Source organism: Lissotriton helveticus, chromosome 9 (assembly GCF_964261635.1).
Source record: "Lissotriton helveticus chromosome 9, aLisHel1.1, whole genome shotgun sequence".
In the NCBI taxonomy this organism is placed as follows: Eukaryota; Metazoa; Chordata; class Amphibia; order Caudata; family Salamandridae; genus Lissotriton; species Lissotriton helveticus.
Window position 1 is genome coordinate 889115771 of NC_136070.1, and position 18587 is coordinate 889134357.

Consider the following 18587-nt stretch of genomic DNA (forward strand, 5'->3'; position numbering starts at 1 on the left):
AAAATATGAACTTTGATGACAGACAACTCAAACTTTGGCATCACAACTGCCACCAGTGTGACAGATGAACCAACAGTTTGGTAGCCAGTCTACTGAACCCTAAATGGGTCTGCATAACAGGCCATATTCATTTAGGTTCTTTCAATTTGTTCAGGGGCATTTTCCAAATAACTCTTAAGGACGCAGTACAACATTTAAAAATCATTAAAAGCACTCTAAAGAAAACATATATAAAAATCTAACTTCATTGATGATGTGTTATGATCAAACATAGGCTAATTAACTCTGAACCATTTCATACTTTGAAGTAATGAGAATTTATCTGCAGGATATTGAACATTTTATTTAGAATATTACAGTGCCAAAAACTTTAGAGGGCAGAAATATTCCTTTAGGACTCTTAGTGTCTCCTGCCAGAAGCTGGTCTGGTGTTTCCTTGTATTTCCAGCAGTTGAAGTGTTCCGGTGAAACACACTGGATCCGCCTGTTACTATGGATCTCCTAGCTTGATGGGGCCAAACCCTGCTGTTTTGCCTCAATGGTATTCAAATAGCGCACATAACGGGTTCCTTAGGTAGGGGTATTATCCCAGGAGAAGTTGGTGTCATAAGTAACCTGATAGCCGTCATTGTACATATAGAGCTTTTGGTCGTTAGGGTTGTAGCTCAGGCTCTGCACTGTCTCTATCATCTTGTCAAGCATTATGCTCAGTTTCCCTTCTTTGCTGGTCTTGGTGTCATACATATAGAATATCTCCTCCCGTCTGGTGTTTACCGGCCTGGTAGCATAAAGAACTCCACATATCATGAATGCATTGGTCACCCCAGGTTTATACTGAGTGGTGGTCCAGCTCTTCTCCACGAACAAGGATGAATTCAGCTTTCCGATGATAATATTACCTGCACTTTCCTCTGTGGAGTAAAGGACCCAGGGTCCTTCTTCATCGGCCGCGAAGTCAAGATCCTGCCAGGTGACTGCAGCATAGGAGAAACGGTTGTTGTACGCAGCATTGACCAAGGTCTTGCGCTCCACTGCACTGGTTTCCAAATTCAACTTACACATGTCCCTGCTGTTGTAGCAGTTGTAGTAAAGAGAATTGTTAAAGGCAATCATGCCAGCACCCTGACCGCAGCTGTTGTAGTCATACGTGCTACGGATGACTAATCTTGAAAGTGACTTGTCTGTTGGACTTTTGTACAGGAGGAGGTCGTCATAGGACTGGTAACGGCGGAAGGATTCCATCATCCTTGCATCTCCGTTCAATGGGGCCACCCAGTACATGTCCTTATTAGGGGCCTCAGTGTAGGCGTCCTTACCCCAACCACCATATTTAAAGCTGAAACCTTTCCAGTTGAGCTGCACCACAAAGGGTTTGCTGACATTCGTTAATCCACCATGATTGCAGGAACCTGTTGTAGGGGACAAACAAGGAAGAAAATTCAGCATGGTGTGGTGCGACCTTCTGTTTTTATGGTGTGCTATGGCAGTTCATGGTATGTAAAGTAAGATGTAAAGTTATCCCTAGATCAAAGTTTGTCTGCATGGTTTAGACATTAAAGATTTCCTTAATGTTATTAATTACTGTGAACTGGTGAGACACAACATTGTGTTAAGTTAATTCATGTAACATGTAATGCATACTTACTCTAAACACCAGGGGCCTTATTTATGAAAACTGTTGCATCGCTGTGTGAAAACAGGGATGCAATAGTTTTCACTGCACCTTCCTTGTGGGGCGATGGATGCATCATATTGCTATATGACGCATCATGTCACAAGGAATGACAGATGCGTCAGTATTACTGACGTATCTGTTAGGGCTAAACTGAGCATTGCTGGAGTTGTGTCAGAAGTGTGACGCAACTCCAGCAATGCAGGAAGGGAGGGCTATGATTATAGCTCTGTATCACCCTTATGCCTGCTATGAGGCAGGCGTAAGGATTTGATGCAGTGGAGTCCTAGAATTGGTGCCTTGAAATCTGATAGGGAAAATGTGGTCTTAAAAAGGCGCACCAAGGGGAAAGGCTTCATTTCTTCTCGTTTTTGCTGTTTCCATATGTACTGCATTGTGCAGCACACATGGAAACAGCAAAACACCAATGATTGTTTATGTGCAGGACGGTGTCCTTTCCTGTATATCAACAATAATTAAAAAAAATTAAGCTTTGCAACTTCTATGTGTGCTGCATTAAGCAGCACACATAGAAGTTACAAAACACCGTTTAAAGACTGTTTATGTGCAGGAAGGTACAATTTCTCCCCTCAACACCAGCATCCTTGCACTATGGCACAAGGTCGCCTGCGCTGGCGCTAGGCTGCTAAATTTAGCGCCAGCACAGGGGGGAAATGCAGGGCTGCACCATATTCTTGTAAATATGGTGCAGCCTTCGGTTTCTAAAGTGACAGAGCGCGTTGTTAGCCTAACGACACGCTTTGCCACTTCCTTGTAAATATGCCTTTCAATCTTTGTTCCCTAAAAACGTTTGAAGGCTTATTAATGTGCTCTTTCTATGTGTATATGTGGCTGTACGTTGTGCACAGGTTTATGCATAACTATGCATAAGCTAAAACTACTGACTGAAACAGAGTTTGTTTAAATAAGTGTCTCAATTTCTATTCTTCAGAACGGTGTGACTTGTAAATGGCCTAAACTATATTGTTTACTTCTAGGACATGCTCATTCCCTGGTTAATGCCTCACTTTATGAGATTCCACGTTGCTGAAGCAGGAACATTTAAGAAGCTTTTGGGCCAAATGTACTATGAAAGCGGTCACAAACAGCAGTCGCCAATTGCATACTGACATCTTTCAACCACTATTTTATTTTGCAAAACAAAGTGTATACGAATAGGCCACTTCACAAAATAATGAATTGCAGGGGGTGCAGAATGACCTACCTAACTGGTATTCATTCAGCAGTTTACAATGTGTGACCCCTTGCGATTGGCTACAGTCACGAAGATGATTACAACAGAAAACATTTTTTCTGAAAAGCAGCCAAACTTCGGGGCATATTATCAACGGCCAGTGATAATTATCGCTGGTCGTGCTTAGCGATAATTTTTTTATCGCAGGCTGTCTGTGGAATTTATAGCGCGTTATTAACAACGCGTTTCTCCAGGGCGATAAAAATTCCAGAGATAGCGAGGTTATCGGTGTTTTGCAGGGAACATGGCTGGTTTTCCAGCGATGTTCCCTGCAAAACGGCGATAACCTTGCTGGTACGACCCACAGGGTGGTATCATCATAATCCACCCCAATGTTAGGGATAGGTGAGTCTGCATTTTAGCAGACGTTAGTTTTTTGAGAAAACAGCGGTTATCTCCAAAAACTAACGTGTGTTAAAATGCTGGGGCAGCCTTGTCAATATCGCAATGTGAACAACAGCGATATTTGCAAGGTAGTCAACCCGGGGTACGCCCAGCGACGCCCACTTTGCATCTCATTAGAGATGCAAAGGGAAGCGTTGGGAAAAAGGGTGCTAACATGCGATTATGCATGTAGCACCCTCTTGTAAATAGGGCGATAGTTTTATCTCCGCTTTTTAGGATTTTTAAGCCAAAAAAGCGGAGGTAAAGCCCTTGTAAATATGCCACTTCCTTAGGGAAACACTTCAGAGATGGGAGACCCCCACAACCTTCTCCCCCTGACCCTGCGCCCTGATTTGCTCGGGGAAAGAGGTCCAAAGAGAACCTTTCCCCTTTGTGAATCACGATCACCTCATTTGATAGTCAGTTACTGATCAATAGTTTGCAACCAACATATTGTTTGTAAACCATTTAAACATAGGTGGCCAACTCACTATTTGGAACAATTACCACTAACACTCCTTCCAAATTGCTATGCAGTAATAATTTGTAAACCTTTTTCTGAATCACAAAATGGAGTTGATATTTACCCAAAAGGGGTTTTGCATTCGCAAATCCTGTATTTTTGTCAAATTGGAGGGTGTGGAACGGCAAAAAACATTGGTACATCTGACCGTTTGTTCTCCAAATGCTCCTTCAACCCTAGCAAGCGATACATTTTATTTAAAATTTAATTTGTTTCACACTGGCGCCATCTTTTCACTTTTCACTTTTTGTGCTGGCCCTTTGTATATACGTAGTTATGGTTACAACAGCGTTTCCATAAGAAATGCCATTTTTGTTTTGCTTATAACTTTAGCAATGTTTGAGGAAACTTCATAAAACTTTCCAACAAAGTGCTTTTTTTTGCATAGTTTGTGCACAGAAAATTCAAAGGTGATTTGTTAAGTGGCGGGGGTGGAAGACTACTCCAAAACATAAAATCCCATGCACTTTCCGTAGACTTCTTTAAGAAGCACTATTGCAAAAACTGCTCAACAGAAATACACCACATTTTGCAGGAAGCTAGAGGCCAGATATAGGTAGCCCAATACCGGTCGGAAACGGCCGAAAATACCGATTTTCGGCCGTTTCCGACCGGTATTGGGCTATGGAGATGTAGGGGCTCAAAAACATACAGATTCGGTAAATTTACCGATTCTGTAAATTTTACCGATTGGGTAAATTTACCACTCGGTAAAATTACCGAATCTGTATTTTCAGATTTAGGTAGCACTTTGAACAGTGCTTCAGGCCTTTCAGGATTCGGTATTTACCATGTAATACAATTGCATGGTAAATACCGAATCCCTGTGTACATGCACATCTGTGCATGTACACCTGTGCCATGTGGCACACAGACATGCCCTAAGGGCATGTCTGTGTGCCACATGGCGCACAAGCCAGTTACAGGGGTGCAACAGGGAGTCAAAGTGACACCCTGTCCCCCTTGGCAATTCGGTATTTTTACCGATTCGGTAAATACCGAATCGGTATTTGCTATTGAATCCTATGGGCTTCAAGGCCCATAGGAATCAATGGCAAATACCGATTCTGTAATTACAGAATCGGTAAATACCGAATCTTACCGAATCGGTAGAAATTACCGATTTTTTATCTACATCTAATTTACCGATTAATAAATACCGAATCGGTAAAATTAGGTATTTATGAATCGGTAAATTAGATTTACCTACATCTGGCCCCAAATCTTGGTCTCCAGATGGTGCATTTTGTGATCTGGTTTAAATCTATTCTGGAGTTTTTGAGCAATTAAGGTTAAAAAAATGTGTCTATCGTTGGAGGCACACTTGATATAGCCTTGCGTGGTCAGGGTAAATCTTTGATAAACTGGGGACAAGAACGATTTGCAGGTATCTGCTTGTTGTGATGGAACAGCCATTTGCAAAGCTGTTTAATTGACCATGTTATGTTAAATGTTTACGGGGTAGGGTGGTGAACGAGGGTGATTCGATGGTGGAGCTGTAACATTGTGGTATGTGAAGAGAAATTGAATGGAATCGTGTTTGTATTGTATTATATTGCATCGTAGCATTTGAATAGCGTTTATTACCCCTATTTAGGGTGCTGAAGTGCTTACTGTGTACTCTGTGAGTGTGTGACTGGGAGTGTGTTGTAGTTGCATTGAGGAGATGTGTACAGGGGCAGAGTACTGTATTCATGGGAGGGGTGGGGATTTTACAGCGGCAGGATAGTAGAGAGGTACAGTGACAGCTGTATGTGTAGGTTAACTGTACAGGGATGGTATAGAGTGCAGAAGAGCTCGTTTTCAGAACCATATGTGACAGCTAAGCCACTGAAACAGCAATGGGGTGCTGCCGAACAGTTTTGCTGTTTGGAGGGAGCCAGTACTGGGTGAACCAAATGCTGCCACATGACAGGATTGTGGTGCACTGATAGATCTCACTACTTGAAGAGCAGGGATGGTGAAGACAAGGTTGAATTTGCCTCATCTGCTGACTAGGGAGTTAACCCCTTAGCTGCTTCCCCCAGCCCTTTTCTGGGCTATTCGGGGTAGTTTGACCTTAGGGCTCTAATATTATTTTATTTTAACAGAGGGTATCCATACCAAACATGGGTCCTTTTTTCCAACATTCTGGGGATTCTAAAGATAACCAGGGTTTGTGGATTCCCTTGGGCGGGACCAAGAATATCGGCAAAATATAGCCACATTTTGCTTTTAGGGGGAAAAATAGCAAAAAAGTGCTCTGGATTTAAGTGCTGTGCTAAAGTCACCATCTTCAGCTTTCAGGAATATGCAGATATGTATACAAAACTATTTTTTACTACAGTTTTGGCATTTTTCATGTGATTTTTCCAATATTTTGTGCTCTCAACCTACTTCCAGTTTGTGGTGGAAACCAATGTAAAACTGTAAAGTGATACAGGAAAGCTATATATTTCTGAAAAGTAGCCAAAATTCTAAATTTGGCAAGGGGTCATATGTGTAGATCATTCAATGTTTTCCCAATGAAACTAACTGTAGAAATATAGAAATTCTGAAAATGAGTAGGAAAAATGGCCATTTTTTCCATTGTTTTCATCTGTAACCTTTTGTCATGATGGTCGATTTACAAAAGTAATGTACCATTATGTCCGCTAGATTCTTCTTATTGCGGAGGTATACAGGGTTTGTAGGTTCTCCAAGAACCCAAGGTACCCAGAGACAACAACTGACCTGCACCATACAATGTTTTTTCATTGTACTGAGTATAGACCAATTCATATGGTGAAGTATTTAGAATGAAAAAACTGTATCAAGAAAACATATGTATTTCATAAATGGGCACAAGATATGGAGTTGAGGAGAAGTGTTTGTATCTGTACATTTCTAAATGTGTGGGAACCCGTACTAGCATATGATTTAGAGGGGATTTTTCTTTCTTAAACACTAGATTTCATTTGGAAGGCTCATGTTTCTGCTGGGGGGAAATGACGGTGCCCATTGTGGGAAGCACCAACAATATATTTTATTTTAAAAATATAACCTGGTGCAGATTGAGTGTAGTCACCCCAGCCATCCCCCCGGGGGGGCAGACACAGTGCTGTCCCGTCTATTGGGGGGTTGGCACATGGCCATGCCCGAGTGGGCAGCTTCCACTCCTATATTTTTACTTTTAAAAATCCCTGATACCTAGATGGGGTAATTAGCCCCATCTACCCCCAGGACGGCAGAAAGAGTGTCTGGCTTTTTTGTTTTTGGTGGGGGCATCCCCACCTCTATATTTTTATTTAAAAAAAATAACCTGATGTCTAGTGGGCTCTCTGCCTGCCTGCCCTAAGGGTGCATATTGGAGGTAATTACCCCAATCGGCTCCCCTGGCGGGGCAGAAAGACTGTTGCCATATCCATTTGGTTTGGGGACATGGCCATGTCTTGGTAGGCAGACCCCTACCCTATATTTATAGAACAAAAAGTACGCAGAAAGACTGACATTTTATTTTTTATTTTATTTATCAGTTTTATTCCATAAAGTGAACATAGAACAGATTGTACATCAGTCACATGCATTTAGTATGTAAATCTTAAAATTACAAAGGTGGATCTAAAAAGCAAAGCACGAAATTAGCACAGCATTACAGGTGCGTCTAAGAAACATACAGTATAGGCAGGTCTCAACATGTAATATAATCAGATATTAATATGTATAGTCAGAACATGGTAATAGAAGCCGTTTTTGTCAGATCTGGATTTTCAAGCAAATACTCAGATAACGGTTCCCAGATATTCGATGGTTTAGAGACAGCAGGCAGTTCCTCAGCGTATATTAAAAAGGTATCCCTGCAGTAAACAGCGTCCTCTATCCATTTCTTAAGCGCTGGGGCTCGCCTACTATCCCTGTGTATGGAGATTCTGCGTTTCGCAAGTAACAGTAGAATGGCTACAAGTTTCTTACCCTTTGCTCGCACCGGCACATCAAGGCCAAGCAAGCATACCCTAGGGGTGCAGGGGACGGCACAGTACATCATCCTCACTAGATGATTGGTGACTGCTATCCAGTACTGCTGCACTTTCTCACAGCACCATGCTAGATGTGCAAAGTCTGCCTGGTCCGCTCCACATCTCCTGCACCGTGCATCATCTCGTAGTTTAATTTTAAATAATTTCAGGGGAGTATGATATACTTGATGGAGATATTTATAATGAATAAGACGCAGGTTTCCATTCGGAGTGAGAAGTGTGATCAGTGCGCAACTAGTCGTCCAGTCTTCCTCCGTGAGGGGGGTATCCAGCAGTGAGGACCATTTGTCTCTTGCTCTAACAGTGTCAGTTCCTATCTCTGACTGTGCCTGCCTGTACAGTTTGGATATGATGTGCGCATTGTCAGGCAATGTCAACAGTAGTTGCAGTGAGTGTAAGGTGACTCAGCTGGTGTCACAGCCCACCCATTCAGGGGGCCATACCCTCGATCCGTTTTTTACCAACCTTTCGGAAGCCTGCATCTCCAGCTATACACCATTGGCATGGACTGATCATTATTTGATACAGATCCACTGCCCTACACCGGCTATACAACCTAAGTCAGTGGTGTGTTCTATTCCGAGACGACGCTGGAACAAACTAAAGCTGGATGAGTTTTTCCATCTTTTATCGACCGACCCCTTTGATATCATCGGGTCAGCTGATCAGGTCTATGATAGGTTTTGTAACTGGGTCACCAGGGCTTTAGACACCCTCATCCCAATTGTATGCTGTAAAGTGGGGACTGGTAAATCCAGCCCTTGGTACGATGACTCGCTGCGGGCATTGAAGGTTTCCTGTAGGCGTGCAGAGCGGGCCTGGCGCAAATCCTATAATAGCGGGAAGAAAATCTTGTACCTGTCTACGGTGAAATTGTATCACCGGGCAGGATGCAGAACCCGCGCCGCCCTCTATGCCGCACAATTCAGGACGAGTTCTAACCCGTCTAAGGCTATCTTCAAGGTGCTGAAAGATCTCACGGCCAAAAAGGTAACGACGAGCCACCAGAGCTCTGTTGAGCACTGTGAAAAACTAGCTGATTTCTTTTTGGAAAAGGTCAACGCCATTTATCGGGCATTTCCGTTGGCGACTCCCTCGGCTAATCCACCTCTTAAGCCATTAACATCAGAGGGGTTGCATTCTTTTCCCACTTTAACACCTGAAAGCTTCGATAAATTGGCTCACCAAGTGAAGTCGGGGTCCCCTGCGGATCCGCTTTGCTCAGCTGTGTTCAAAGACTTAGCGGCATATGACACCTCACCGCTGTGTTCTTTGATCAATACGTCGCTCACTTCCGGCGTAGTCCCACTAAAGTGGAAACAAGCTATGGTTCGTCCTATCCTTAAGAAACCTAATTTGGATGGTAGCAAGCCCGAGAGTTATCGGCCAATCTCACTCTTACCATGGCCCGCCAAGGTGACTGAGGCGCATGTCAACGCGGTCCTCTCGGAACATCTACTTCATGCTGACGTCCTCGATGTAACGCAGAATGGATTCAGGGCCGGTCACAGCACGGAGACGGCTCTGCTGTATATGGTGGAGCATCTTCGCTCCGTGCTTGACGCGGGTCAAGCGGCGGCGCTTGTGCTATTAGATCTGAGCGCCGCCTTTGATACCGTATCGCACCCGATCCTTCTGCGTCGCTTAGAGGAAGTTGGTGTCACCGGCATCGCTCTCCAGTGGTTCCGGTCCTTTTTAGCCAATTGGGCCTTTAGTGTGACCGTCCCGCCGTACCAGTCCAAATACCATCCTTTGGACCTGGGGCTTCCCCAAGGCTCCTCGCTGAGTCCTACGTTGTTCAATCTTTACGTAAGGCTGCTAGCTGAGGTTGTCAGGCAATGGGGTATGACAATGGTGTCATACGCCGATGACACCCAGCTAGCGGTTACGATCAGCGGGGATGCCAATGTCGATGCCCCCAGATTCCAACAAGGACTGCGGGCGGTCGCCGGCTGGATGACGTCCAACTGTCTCCAGTTGAACGCTAGCAAGACCGAGGTCATGATTTTTGGCAAACAACCGGAACTTTGGGGAGAGAGATGGTGGCCAGGGGATCTGGGTCCTACTCCCATCCCAGTTGCCGAGCTTAAAAACCTCGGGGTCTGGCTGGACCCTTCCCTTACGTTCGCCTGCCATACCAAGCGTACGGCAGCCTGCTGCTTTGGTATCCTGCGCGGGCTCCGTCCAGTGCTCAAGTTCTTTGATGCCTCCACTAGGCAGCTCATGATCCAAGCTACTGTCATCTCTAGGCTGGATTACGCAAGCTCCCTTTTGGTAGGTCTGAACCAGGCAGAGATCGGACGTCTGCAACGGATCCAGAATGCCGCAGCAAGGGCGGTGGTAGGATTACCTAGATCGTGCCCCACTTCCAGTACCCTGCGTTCATTGCACTGGCTCCCGGTGGCCCAGCGGATCCAGTTTAAGGTCCTCTGTGTCGCCTATAAGATTCTGAAGGGGTCCCCAGCCTTGATTCTGTCTACACTTTTGGCCCATTACATTCCAGCCCGAGCTTTAAGATTTGCTGATTTAGAACTGGCTGTTGTCCCGCGTTTTAAGCGGAGCAGAGCGGGTGGGCGTTCCTTTCAAGTTCGGGCGGCGGTGCTCTGGAACTCCCTTCCCCCGGCGATTCGTGCCCTTGGGGATCTGCTCTCCTTTCGCCGTGCGGTGAAAACTTTTTTATTCCCTTAGTTAAAATTTGTTTGATTATTGTTTCGTTGTGTTGTGCAGCTGCCTTGTCGGGCGCCAGGACGCTCCTTGGCTGGAGCATCTGTGCGCCTAATAAAAACACATAACATAACATAACATAACATAAGGTGGGGGGTTCATCAGGGAAAGAGGGGTAGAGCTCCCGGGCAGCAGCTCTTAATCTATGGTATAGGAATCGGAATAGCATTGTTTGGTTACTTATGTATGATAGGTCATTGTGTGTAATGAAAGTACCATTGGTGTATAGGTCCCCCATTTTCGACAGGCCCGCTTGCTCCGAGTATTGCCATGTTGTTACGTTCCATCGTGACGGACAATTTAGAGTGTGAGGCCAGGGGAAGGCTCGGAGCATATATCGGGTGTTTGTGTGCAAGTTGACTGAGCCGTTCCCATGCTTTGGACGTGGTACGCACAGTGTTTATCTCCTGTGATGTTAGGTGGGATCTAGTATGCGACATGATATTAGTCAACGGTATTGGGCTAGCATCAGCTGCTTCAACCGCTAGTTGTGGTAAGAACGACACTGGGTGGTGCCAGTAGTACGCAAAATGTGCCTGTGCACATAAGTAGTATAAATACACATCTGGTACCGTGAATCCTCCTGCGCTGAACGGGAGAGTTAGGGTACGAAGACTAATTCTAGCTTGTTTCCCTCCCCAGATTAATGTCACAAATCCCGTACGGATTCTGGCGAATACCGATGTTGGAGGAGTGATAGGGATGTTGATAAATAAGTACAGTAATTTTGGTAGGATCACCATTTTTAGCAAGGAGATTCTATCAGCAAGGGATAGAGGGAGAGCTATCCATCTTTGTATCTGCGTTTCTATGCGGTCAATGGCAGTCCCATAATTTTGTCTGATTACGAGTTCCGCATCCCTATGTACCCAGATCCCTAGATATTTAATCGGGTCTTCTTGCCATATAAGAGGATAATCTAGTTGCGGAGCCCTGGTGCTGTCAGTTAAAGGGATCACAGCGGATTTACTCCAATTTATATGCAGGCCTGATTGTCTACTGAATTTCACATATCCGGGCAGTACTGGGGAGAGGTTATTCTCAGGGTCACGGAGGTATAGGACCATGTCGTCAGCATAGAGTGAGATACTGATAGGCCGCAGCTGGAATCTAAGCGCGGTGTGGGCGTATTTTTGGCATATTTTACAGGCAAGGGGTTCTAGCGCTATCGAGAAGAGGAGGGGGGAGAGTGGGCATCCCTGTCGTGTGCCTCGTTGGATTGGTACTACGTCCGATATATACCCATTGACTTTAATGTGGGCTGTGGGGTTCGTATATAAGAGAGTTATCCATGTCAACATTCGCGTTGGGATGCCAATCGCTCGTAGGATTGTACACATGTAGGGCCACTCGACCGAGTCAAAAGCTTTGGCCGCATCTAGCAGCACTGCCACTGCCTGTAGTTCTGGGTTCAGCTGGTGTAATAGAGCAAATATTGTGCGTAGGTTGTTTGTGGTGAACCTTTCGGGAATAAAACCCGATTGGTCGGGCAGAATGATCGTGGAGATGAGTAGCTGCAGCCTTGTGGCAATGATTTTCGCTAATATTTTAACGTCTGTGTTAAGTAATGATAAGGGTCTGTATGACTCTGCCTTTGTCGGATTTTTATCAGGTTTTAGAATCGCTACTATTAGTGCCTCCCTCAGTGTTTGCGGGAGGGTTCCATTATTGTGGGCCTCATCATACATTTCGAGGAGATGGGGGATCACATCTTCAGCGAAAGTCTTGTAGAATTCGCCAGTGAATCCATCAGGCCCTGGCGCCTTTCCGTTCCGTAAGGCTTTGATGGCCGCAAGGGTCTCCTCCTCTGTTATTGGCTCCGCCAGGTACTCACGATGTGTATCTGAAAGCCATACTAGTGCCACATCTTCAATATATTGTAATATCTCGGGTTCTGTGGTTGTGTGTTGTGTGGTGCAAAAATCACCATATGTTTTAATAAATGTAGACATAATCCCCGGGGTGTCATAATGTATGTGTCCCTCATCATCCTCTATCTGCGTAACTATGTGGTTTCTGTGCGCTGTGCGTGTTTTTTGTGCTAGAACACGGCCAGGGCACCCACCCTCGCCTAGTTTGCGCGCTCTATAGCGTTTAGAGGTGTATTTAATTTCGTCCTCCGCTAGGTCATTGTAGCGTGTGACCGCTTCTCGTATTGCCCCTAGTGTAGTTGCGTCATGTGTGGATTCGTAGTCCGCTTCCAGTTTTCGGATATCATTCTCACAGTTTTGAAGCTGCGTCCGTATATCTTTTAATATCCCAGCAGTAGTGCCAATACATACCCCTCGTATTGTTACTTTGAAGGCCTCCCAAAGAGTGCCCACGCTGTCTACAGAGCGTTGGTTAAGAGTGAAAAAGTCTTCTATGGCAGTATGGAGCGTTTCCCTATATAGCGGGTCAAGCAGCGCCGTGGCGTTAAAGCGCCATGTGAAGGGAGGTGGTGCATATGTGGGGATAGTTAATGTTAAACTAACTGACTTATGGTCTGATAGCGTTTTAGGTAAATGTAGCACCTCATTTGTCCAGGTGGATGCCCGGTCTGTTAACAGCCAGTAGTCCAGCCTTGACCAGCTATTATGTACTGTGGAGGAGTGTGTACTGTCTCGTAGGGTGGGGTGCCGTTCCCTCCAGACATCGTGCAGTTGAAATTCATCCATTCCAGCGAGAAGAGCTTCCGCAGCTCGCTTATAATGTTCAATTGTGTCACGGGAGTGGTCGAGAGTGGAGTTCAAGGTAACATTCAGATCTCCACCCCATATCCACTCTACCGGTGGTGCGTTTCGTAATTTTGTGTATAGGGACATGAAGAAATCTGGGTCATCAGTGTTGGGCCCATAAGCATTAACTATACCTACTCTCGTACCTCGCAATGTGCCTGTGATAATAATGAACCTGCCTTGCGGGTCCTTTTCAGTGTGGTCTAGCTGAAAGTTAACCCCTTTACGTATAAGTATCGATACCCCTCGGGCATAGGAGGAGTATGTGGCTGATATGGAATGTTCAGCCCATCTGTATCCCAGTTTCGCAGCCTTATTGGGGAGTAAGTGTGTTTCTTGCAGGAGTGCTAGGTCTAAATAGGCATAGACCTGGCGGATTTTCTTGGGACTATTTAGGCCTCTAATGTTCCATGTTATGAGCTTCAAGGGTCTACCTATTACCATCAATTATCCGTAGTGCTATTTGCAAAGATCCTGTGCGAATCGAGCTTTCATGTATGCTAGTGGATCCATAAGTAGGCAAATGATAACAGTATGCAGCGATTGTGTCAATCTCAACAAATCCCCAACTCCTGCCCCCCACCCACTTCGCCATCCCAAACATGACAAAGCCTAGTCCCATTAACTTCTGCCTAGAACTAAAGAAAAGACAGGCGAATACCCAAACAATTACATCTTGTCCATGCATGGGTTTACCTATAAAGAGCAAACAGTGTGTAATACACAGGGGGGGTCGGCAGCCGCCCGCCATAAACCCTAGCAGCAGGTTGCTAGGGGATCAAGCCTGGTTCGCATCGGTGCGAACTAGCATTAGTAGGGTATTATAGTCTATCAGACAGATTGGTAATGCTACAGTTGTGTACCGCTTTTCACTGGCATGTGAGTTCGCCATATAGTTCAGTCTTTCTGCAACATAGTCTTGTAAATCAGGGGCTTAGGGTGCATTGTAAAGGATACATCAAATTCAGCGAGCATATTAACAGCAGTTCTCTTACTTCGTTTTTCTTGATATATGGAGAGAGATACAACCAAGGCAGTCGCTCATTCTGCATCCGAAGGAGGGTCTTGTTCATTCTGCTGTCCACGTGGCGATCTACGTCTCAGTATGTGGGATGATTGGCCTGCAGATATTTATGTACTTCCTGGGGGGAGTTGCAGATCACAGTCTTTCCCCCCCATAGTCAACTTCAGGCGGGAAGGATATAGCATGGCGTATGGGATGCCATTATCTCTCAGTTTCTTTTTGATATCCAGAAATGTCTTCCTTGCTTCTTGAACCTGAGCTGTAAAGTCCAGATATATAGATATTGTCATGCCTTCATGCGTTAGTGTTCCTATTTCTCGGGCTCTTCCAAGCGCAGCGTCTCTGTCTCTGTAATTTAAAAGTTTTGCTATTATAGGGCGCGGTTTGGCCCCAACCGCAGGTTGTGGCGCCAGCGTGTGATGTGCTCGCTCTACAATGAAAACCGGGGAAAAGATATCTTTGCCAAGGACCGTTGTCAGGAGAGTTTCCACATAGTTCTCCATTTTACCGGTGCGAGTTGTTTCAGCAATTCCCAAAATGCGTAGGTTGCATCGCCTAGATCTTGCCTCCAAGTCTTCTGTCTTGGCCGTTAAGCTTTGAATGAGTTTATCCATTTTTTTGTGTTTCAAGTCAAGCTGTTGAGCAGCGTCCTCAGCGTCAGATATGCGGCGCTCCGCTAGGTCAATTCGCTCAGTGTGCTTGTCCAGCCGCTCGGACATGCGATCCACCCTGTAGGTTAATGAGTCAATTTTACCATCAATGTTAGTAGGGTGGATTGTATGGTAGCGAACATTTCCGAAACATCTACCGCGGCTTGCGTGGTGGGGGGGGAGGCAGCGTTTCGGGCTGGCTGAGGTCTGTCGGTTGGCGGTGTGGTCGCTTTCCGCTGATTATCAAATTGGAGTTTTGTTTGTGTTTTCTCCGGCTTATCCATGCTTTTTATCAGGCAGAAGCGGCAGCAGTAGTAGAGGGCAGCAGCGCTTATTCTCAGGCAGGGCGATCTCAATTGCACGTGGCGGCAGAGGACACGGCCGCGGATGCAGCCACGTGTTGGCGGCCTAGTCAGCGAATGAGATCTTATCGTATAGTAGGTGCGCTGCTACTAGGTGCTCCTCACGCCGCGCCGATTTGTCTCCTGGTTTTGCAGCAATCAACTAGCAGGTGGGGTGCAGCCGCTGTACTCAGCTTCTTTCCGTATCACAGTCGCCAGATGCAGGTCAATCGGGTAAGGATATGGCGCGCTCAATGCATATCTTCAGTTTCAGGCGTTAGTTCGGGGCTGTATGCATATTGGTCGTAGGCGTACCTTTTTCGTGTTCTCTCCACATGTCCCGGCTCCTCCTGTAGTGTAGTTATGGTTTAGGTAGGTTTCCGGTGGTTAGTCGGCTTTTAGCGGTTGTAGTGGTCTGAGGCTTCAGCTCCGCTGCGATCTCCGCCGCGGTCTGTCTTCCACCTCCGGAGCCGCGGGCTTGCGGGAGGCCAGCGTGGTTACGCACGGCGGGCAAGATGTGTTCTCAGCTCTCGATGCGGTCGGAGGGATGATCGGCGATGGTAACCGATTATTCCGATACTGGCATCAAAAGATAGCCCAGCGTCTTCTCTCCCCAAAGCGGTCAAAGTTTGTTGGCAATTGTTGGCTATAAACCCAGGATTGTTGCAGGATAGGGGCTTGATCTGGAGAGCTCGCCTAAGGCGCGGCCATTTCCTAGCGTGGCTAGCTCCGCCCCAGAAAGACTGACATTTTTGAGGTGGGTTTTGGGGGAACACGAGCCCTTGCCTAAGGGGTCACTCCACCTATCCCTGGTGGATAATGGATGTCTCCCTGTTTGGGGATCGCTCTCATGTGGTGATTCCCAAGCAAGAATCCACTGGGCGGGGATACCACTAGAAAGGGGAGATATTCACCTTTCCAACAATACCTCTCCCAAGAGAATCAATACTCGAGGCTGAGATATTGCCTCAAGCAGCTGTCCAGTGAAAGTAAAAGGAGCCAATCTGCTCATTTTACTTTCACTTTTAGAATTAATGCTCTGCGCACTGATCATCATTACAAATAAAAAAAACATTCAGGCTGCTTGGGAAGCTCTTCCTGAGCTGCAGAAGAAAAAGTAAACCCTTTAATACAAAGCACAAGAGGGACCTTTTTAACCCTCCCCAGTGTCAGCCAATGGCTGACAGATGCATTAGTGAGGGAGTGCGCTGACAGCCGCACTTAACGGGTTAATATGGTAGTTAACTCTGCAGTAAGATTGAAAAGCAGTCTCACTACTCACCATAGGTGGGAGGCGAAGGAGTGGGCTTCCCTTGGTTTGTCTCGCAGTCCTGGAGTCGCTTCCGCAGGGCCATCATTTCTCGCCGCACTGCTAGCACGTTGTTTTTGTCATAAGATTCCAGCTGATTCACCATCAAGGAGATGTTTTTTATCTGCAAGAAAAGAACATTTAAATGCCATCACAAGAGACTAAAGCAATCCATTTGTGGTGGGGTGCCAATGGCGCAACCAAATGTGTTTTTGTATGTACTCATAAAATGCTTGCATTTATTCATTAAAACGTTTGTATCTATTAATACAAATTTCTATAGGACTGTCAATGCCCGAAAAGGATTCAATGGGCTTTAGAGAAGGAACATGGAAAACTGCATTCAATTCACGAGGCAATTGAATTAATAAATGTAGGGGTGATGAATGGAGGAGGTATCTAGAGTGGGTGTGTACACACAGCTTTGGGATTGGACATCGCTTGTAAAGATGAGTATGAGTGGTGTGTTTTCTAGGTAAAGATAGGAATTCAATATTAGAACGAAGTTCAGTACGTTATGGGGGGGGGATCAGCGGTGGCATGCATTCCCAATGAGGAGTGTCCCAGGACCCGATTCACAGAACTAACTTAAGACAAAATCCTAAACGTACTACTTTTTGTATTCACAGAACGTACTTACTACTTTCGGTATTCACAGAATGCACTTACTACTTTTGGTATTCACAGAACGGATTTACGACTACTAACTTTACGTCTGCACTCGGGCCGGAGATTCCGGCCCGAAGGCGGAGATTCCGGCCCGAAGGTGGAGATTCCGGCCCGGAGGTGGAGATTCCAGCCCAGAGGTGGAGATTTTGGCTGTGGCTAAATCTCTGGCACTGGATGGATTCTCCACCTCTGGGCCGGATTCTCCACCTCCGGGATGGAATCTCCACCTCTGGGCCGGAATCTCCACATCCGGGCCAGAATTTCCGCCTCCGGGCTGGAATCTCTGGCACAAGTGTGGACTTAAAGTTAGTAGTCGTAAATCCATTCTGTGAATACCAAAAGTAGTGAGTGCATTCTGTGAATACTAAAATTAGGAAGTACGTTCTGTGAATTCCAAAAGTTGTAAGTTCAGGATTTTGTCTTAAGTTAGTTCTGTGAATCGGGCCCCCAGAGTCTGTCTTGTACAAACTACAGGCATTTCCAGGAAAATGAATTGCCATATATCTGGGTGGCAACAATATCTGAACAGAGTGAGCTCTCATACCAGGTACAATATTCATCCTGTTGGTACTGAATTATGGCCTGATTTTGAGTTTGGGTGTCCGTGGATCGCCAAACCTGTGGTGGCACATTGGTGGCGATCTGGCCACTGCTGCACCGGCGGTCTGACCAGCGAATTACAACTTGGGCAGTTGGATCACCGTGGGACTGCTGAAACTGTCAGTGATCAGAGATCCCTGGTGGTGGCGTGGCAGTCATGAGGTCGCAATATGCTTGGTGATACCCTGCAGCACCGCCAAGCATATTGCTACTTTCCTCACCGCCAGCTGTCTCATGGAGGTTCTTACTCCATGAAATCGCTGGGTATGAGGAAAGAAAGGAGGCCCTACAGGGCCCCCTCTTGGCCATGTGCATGTGGGTGCATGTAGGGGGGCACATGTTGTGCCCCTATGTGCATGCACCCCATTCCTCCATGGCATGAGCCTAGCAGTCCATTCCGTGCAGGGATGTGCATTGGTGGTCCTGCGGTGGTGCAGTTTAAGGATCACATATGAGCCTTTAAACTGCACCACAGATGGACTGCATGCCTATTACTAGTAAACGGAGGTCCCTTAAGGGGTAGGGGAGGGTGAAATTGATATAATTAATTTGCTTTCACATAATTACGTGAAATTTGAAGAAAATGAAACATAGCTTTATGTAATTACGTGAAATGTGAAGAAAATGAAACACATAGCTTTACATAATTACGTGAAATGCAAAACCATCATTTAGCGCTATTTTTTTGCATGCAATTTTGGAGTATTTTGTGTCACAAGCGTGA

At 45.8% G+C, this 18587-nt stretch overlaps 1 protein-coding gene across 1 annotated transcript in view; it reads right to left on the bottom strand.

Annotated features, from left to right (window-relative positions):
- Positions 1-323: 323 nt before the first annotated feature.
- Positions 324-18587, bottom strand: part of LOC144783032 (olfactomedin-4-like) — a 57703-nt gene continuing 39439 nt past the window's right edge. The window contains exons 4-5 of the mRNA XM_078662216.1: positions 16568-16718; positions 324-1409 (exon numbers count right to left, since the gene is read on the bottom strand). Coding sequence (XP_078518342.1) covers positions 571-1409; positions 16568-16718 — 990 coding nt within the window. The 3' untranslated portion in view covers positions 324-570. The remainder of the gene's footprint in view (positions 1410-16567; positions 16719-18587) is intronic.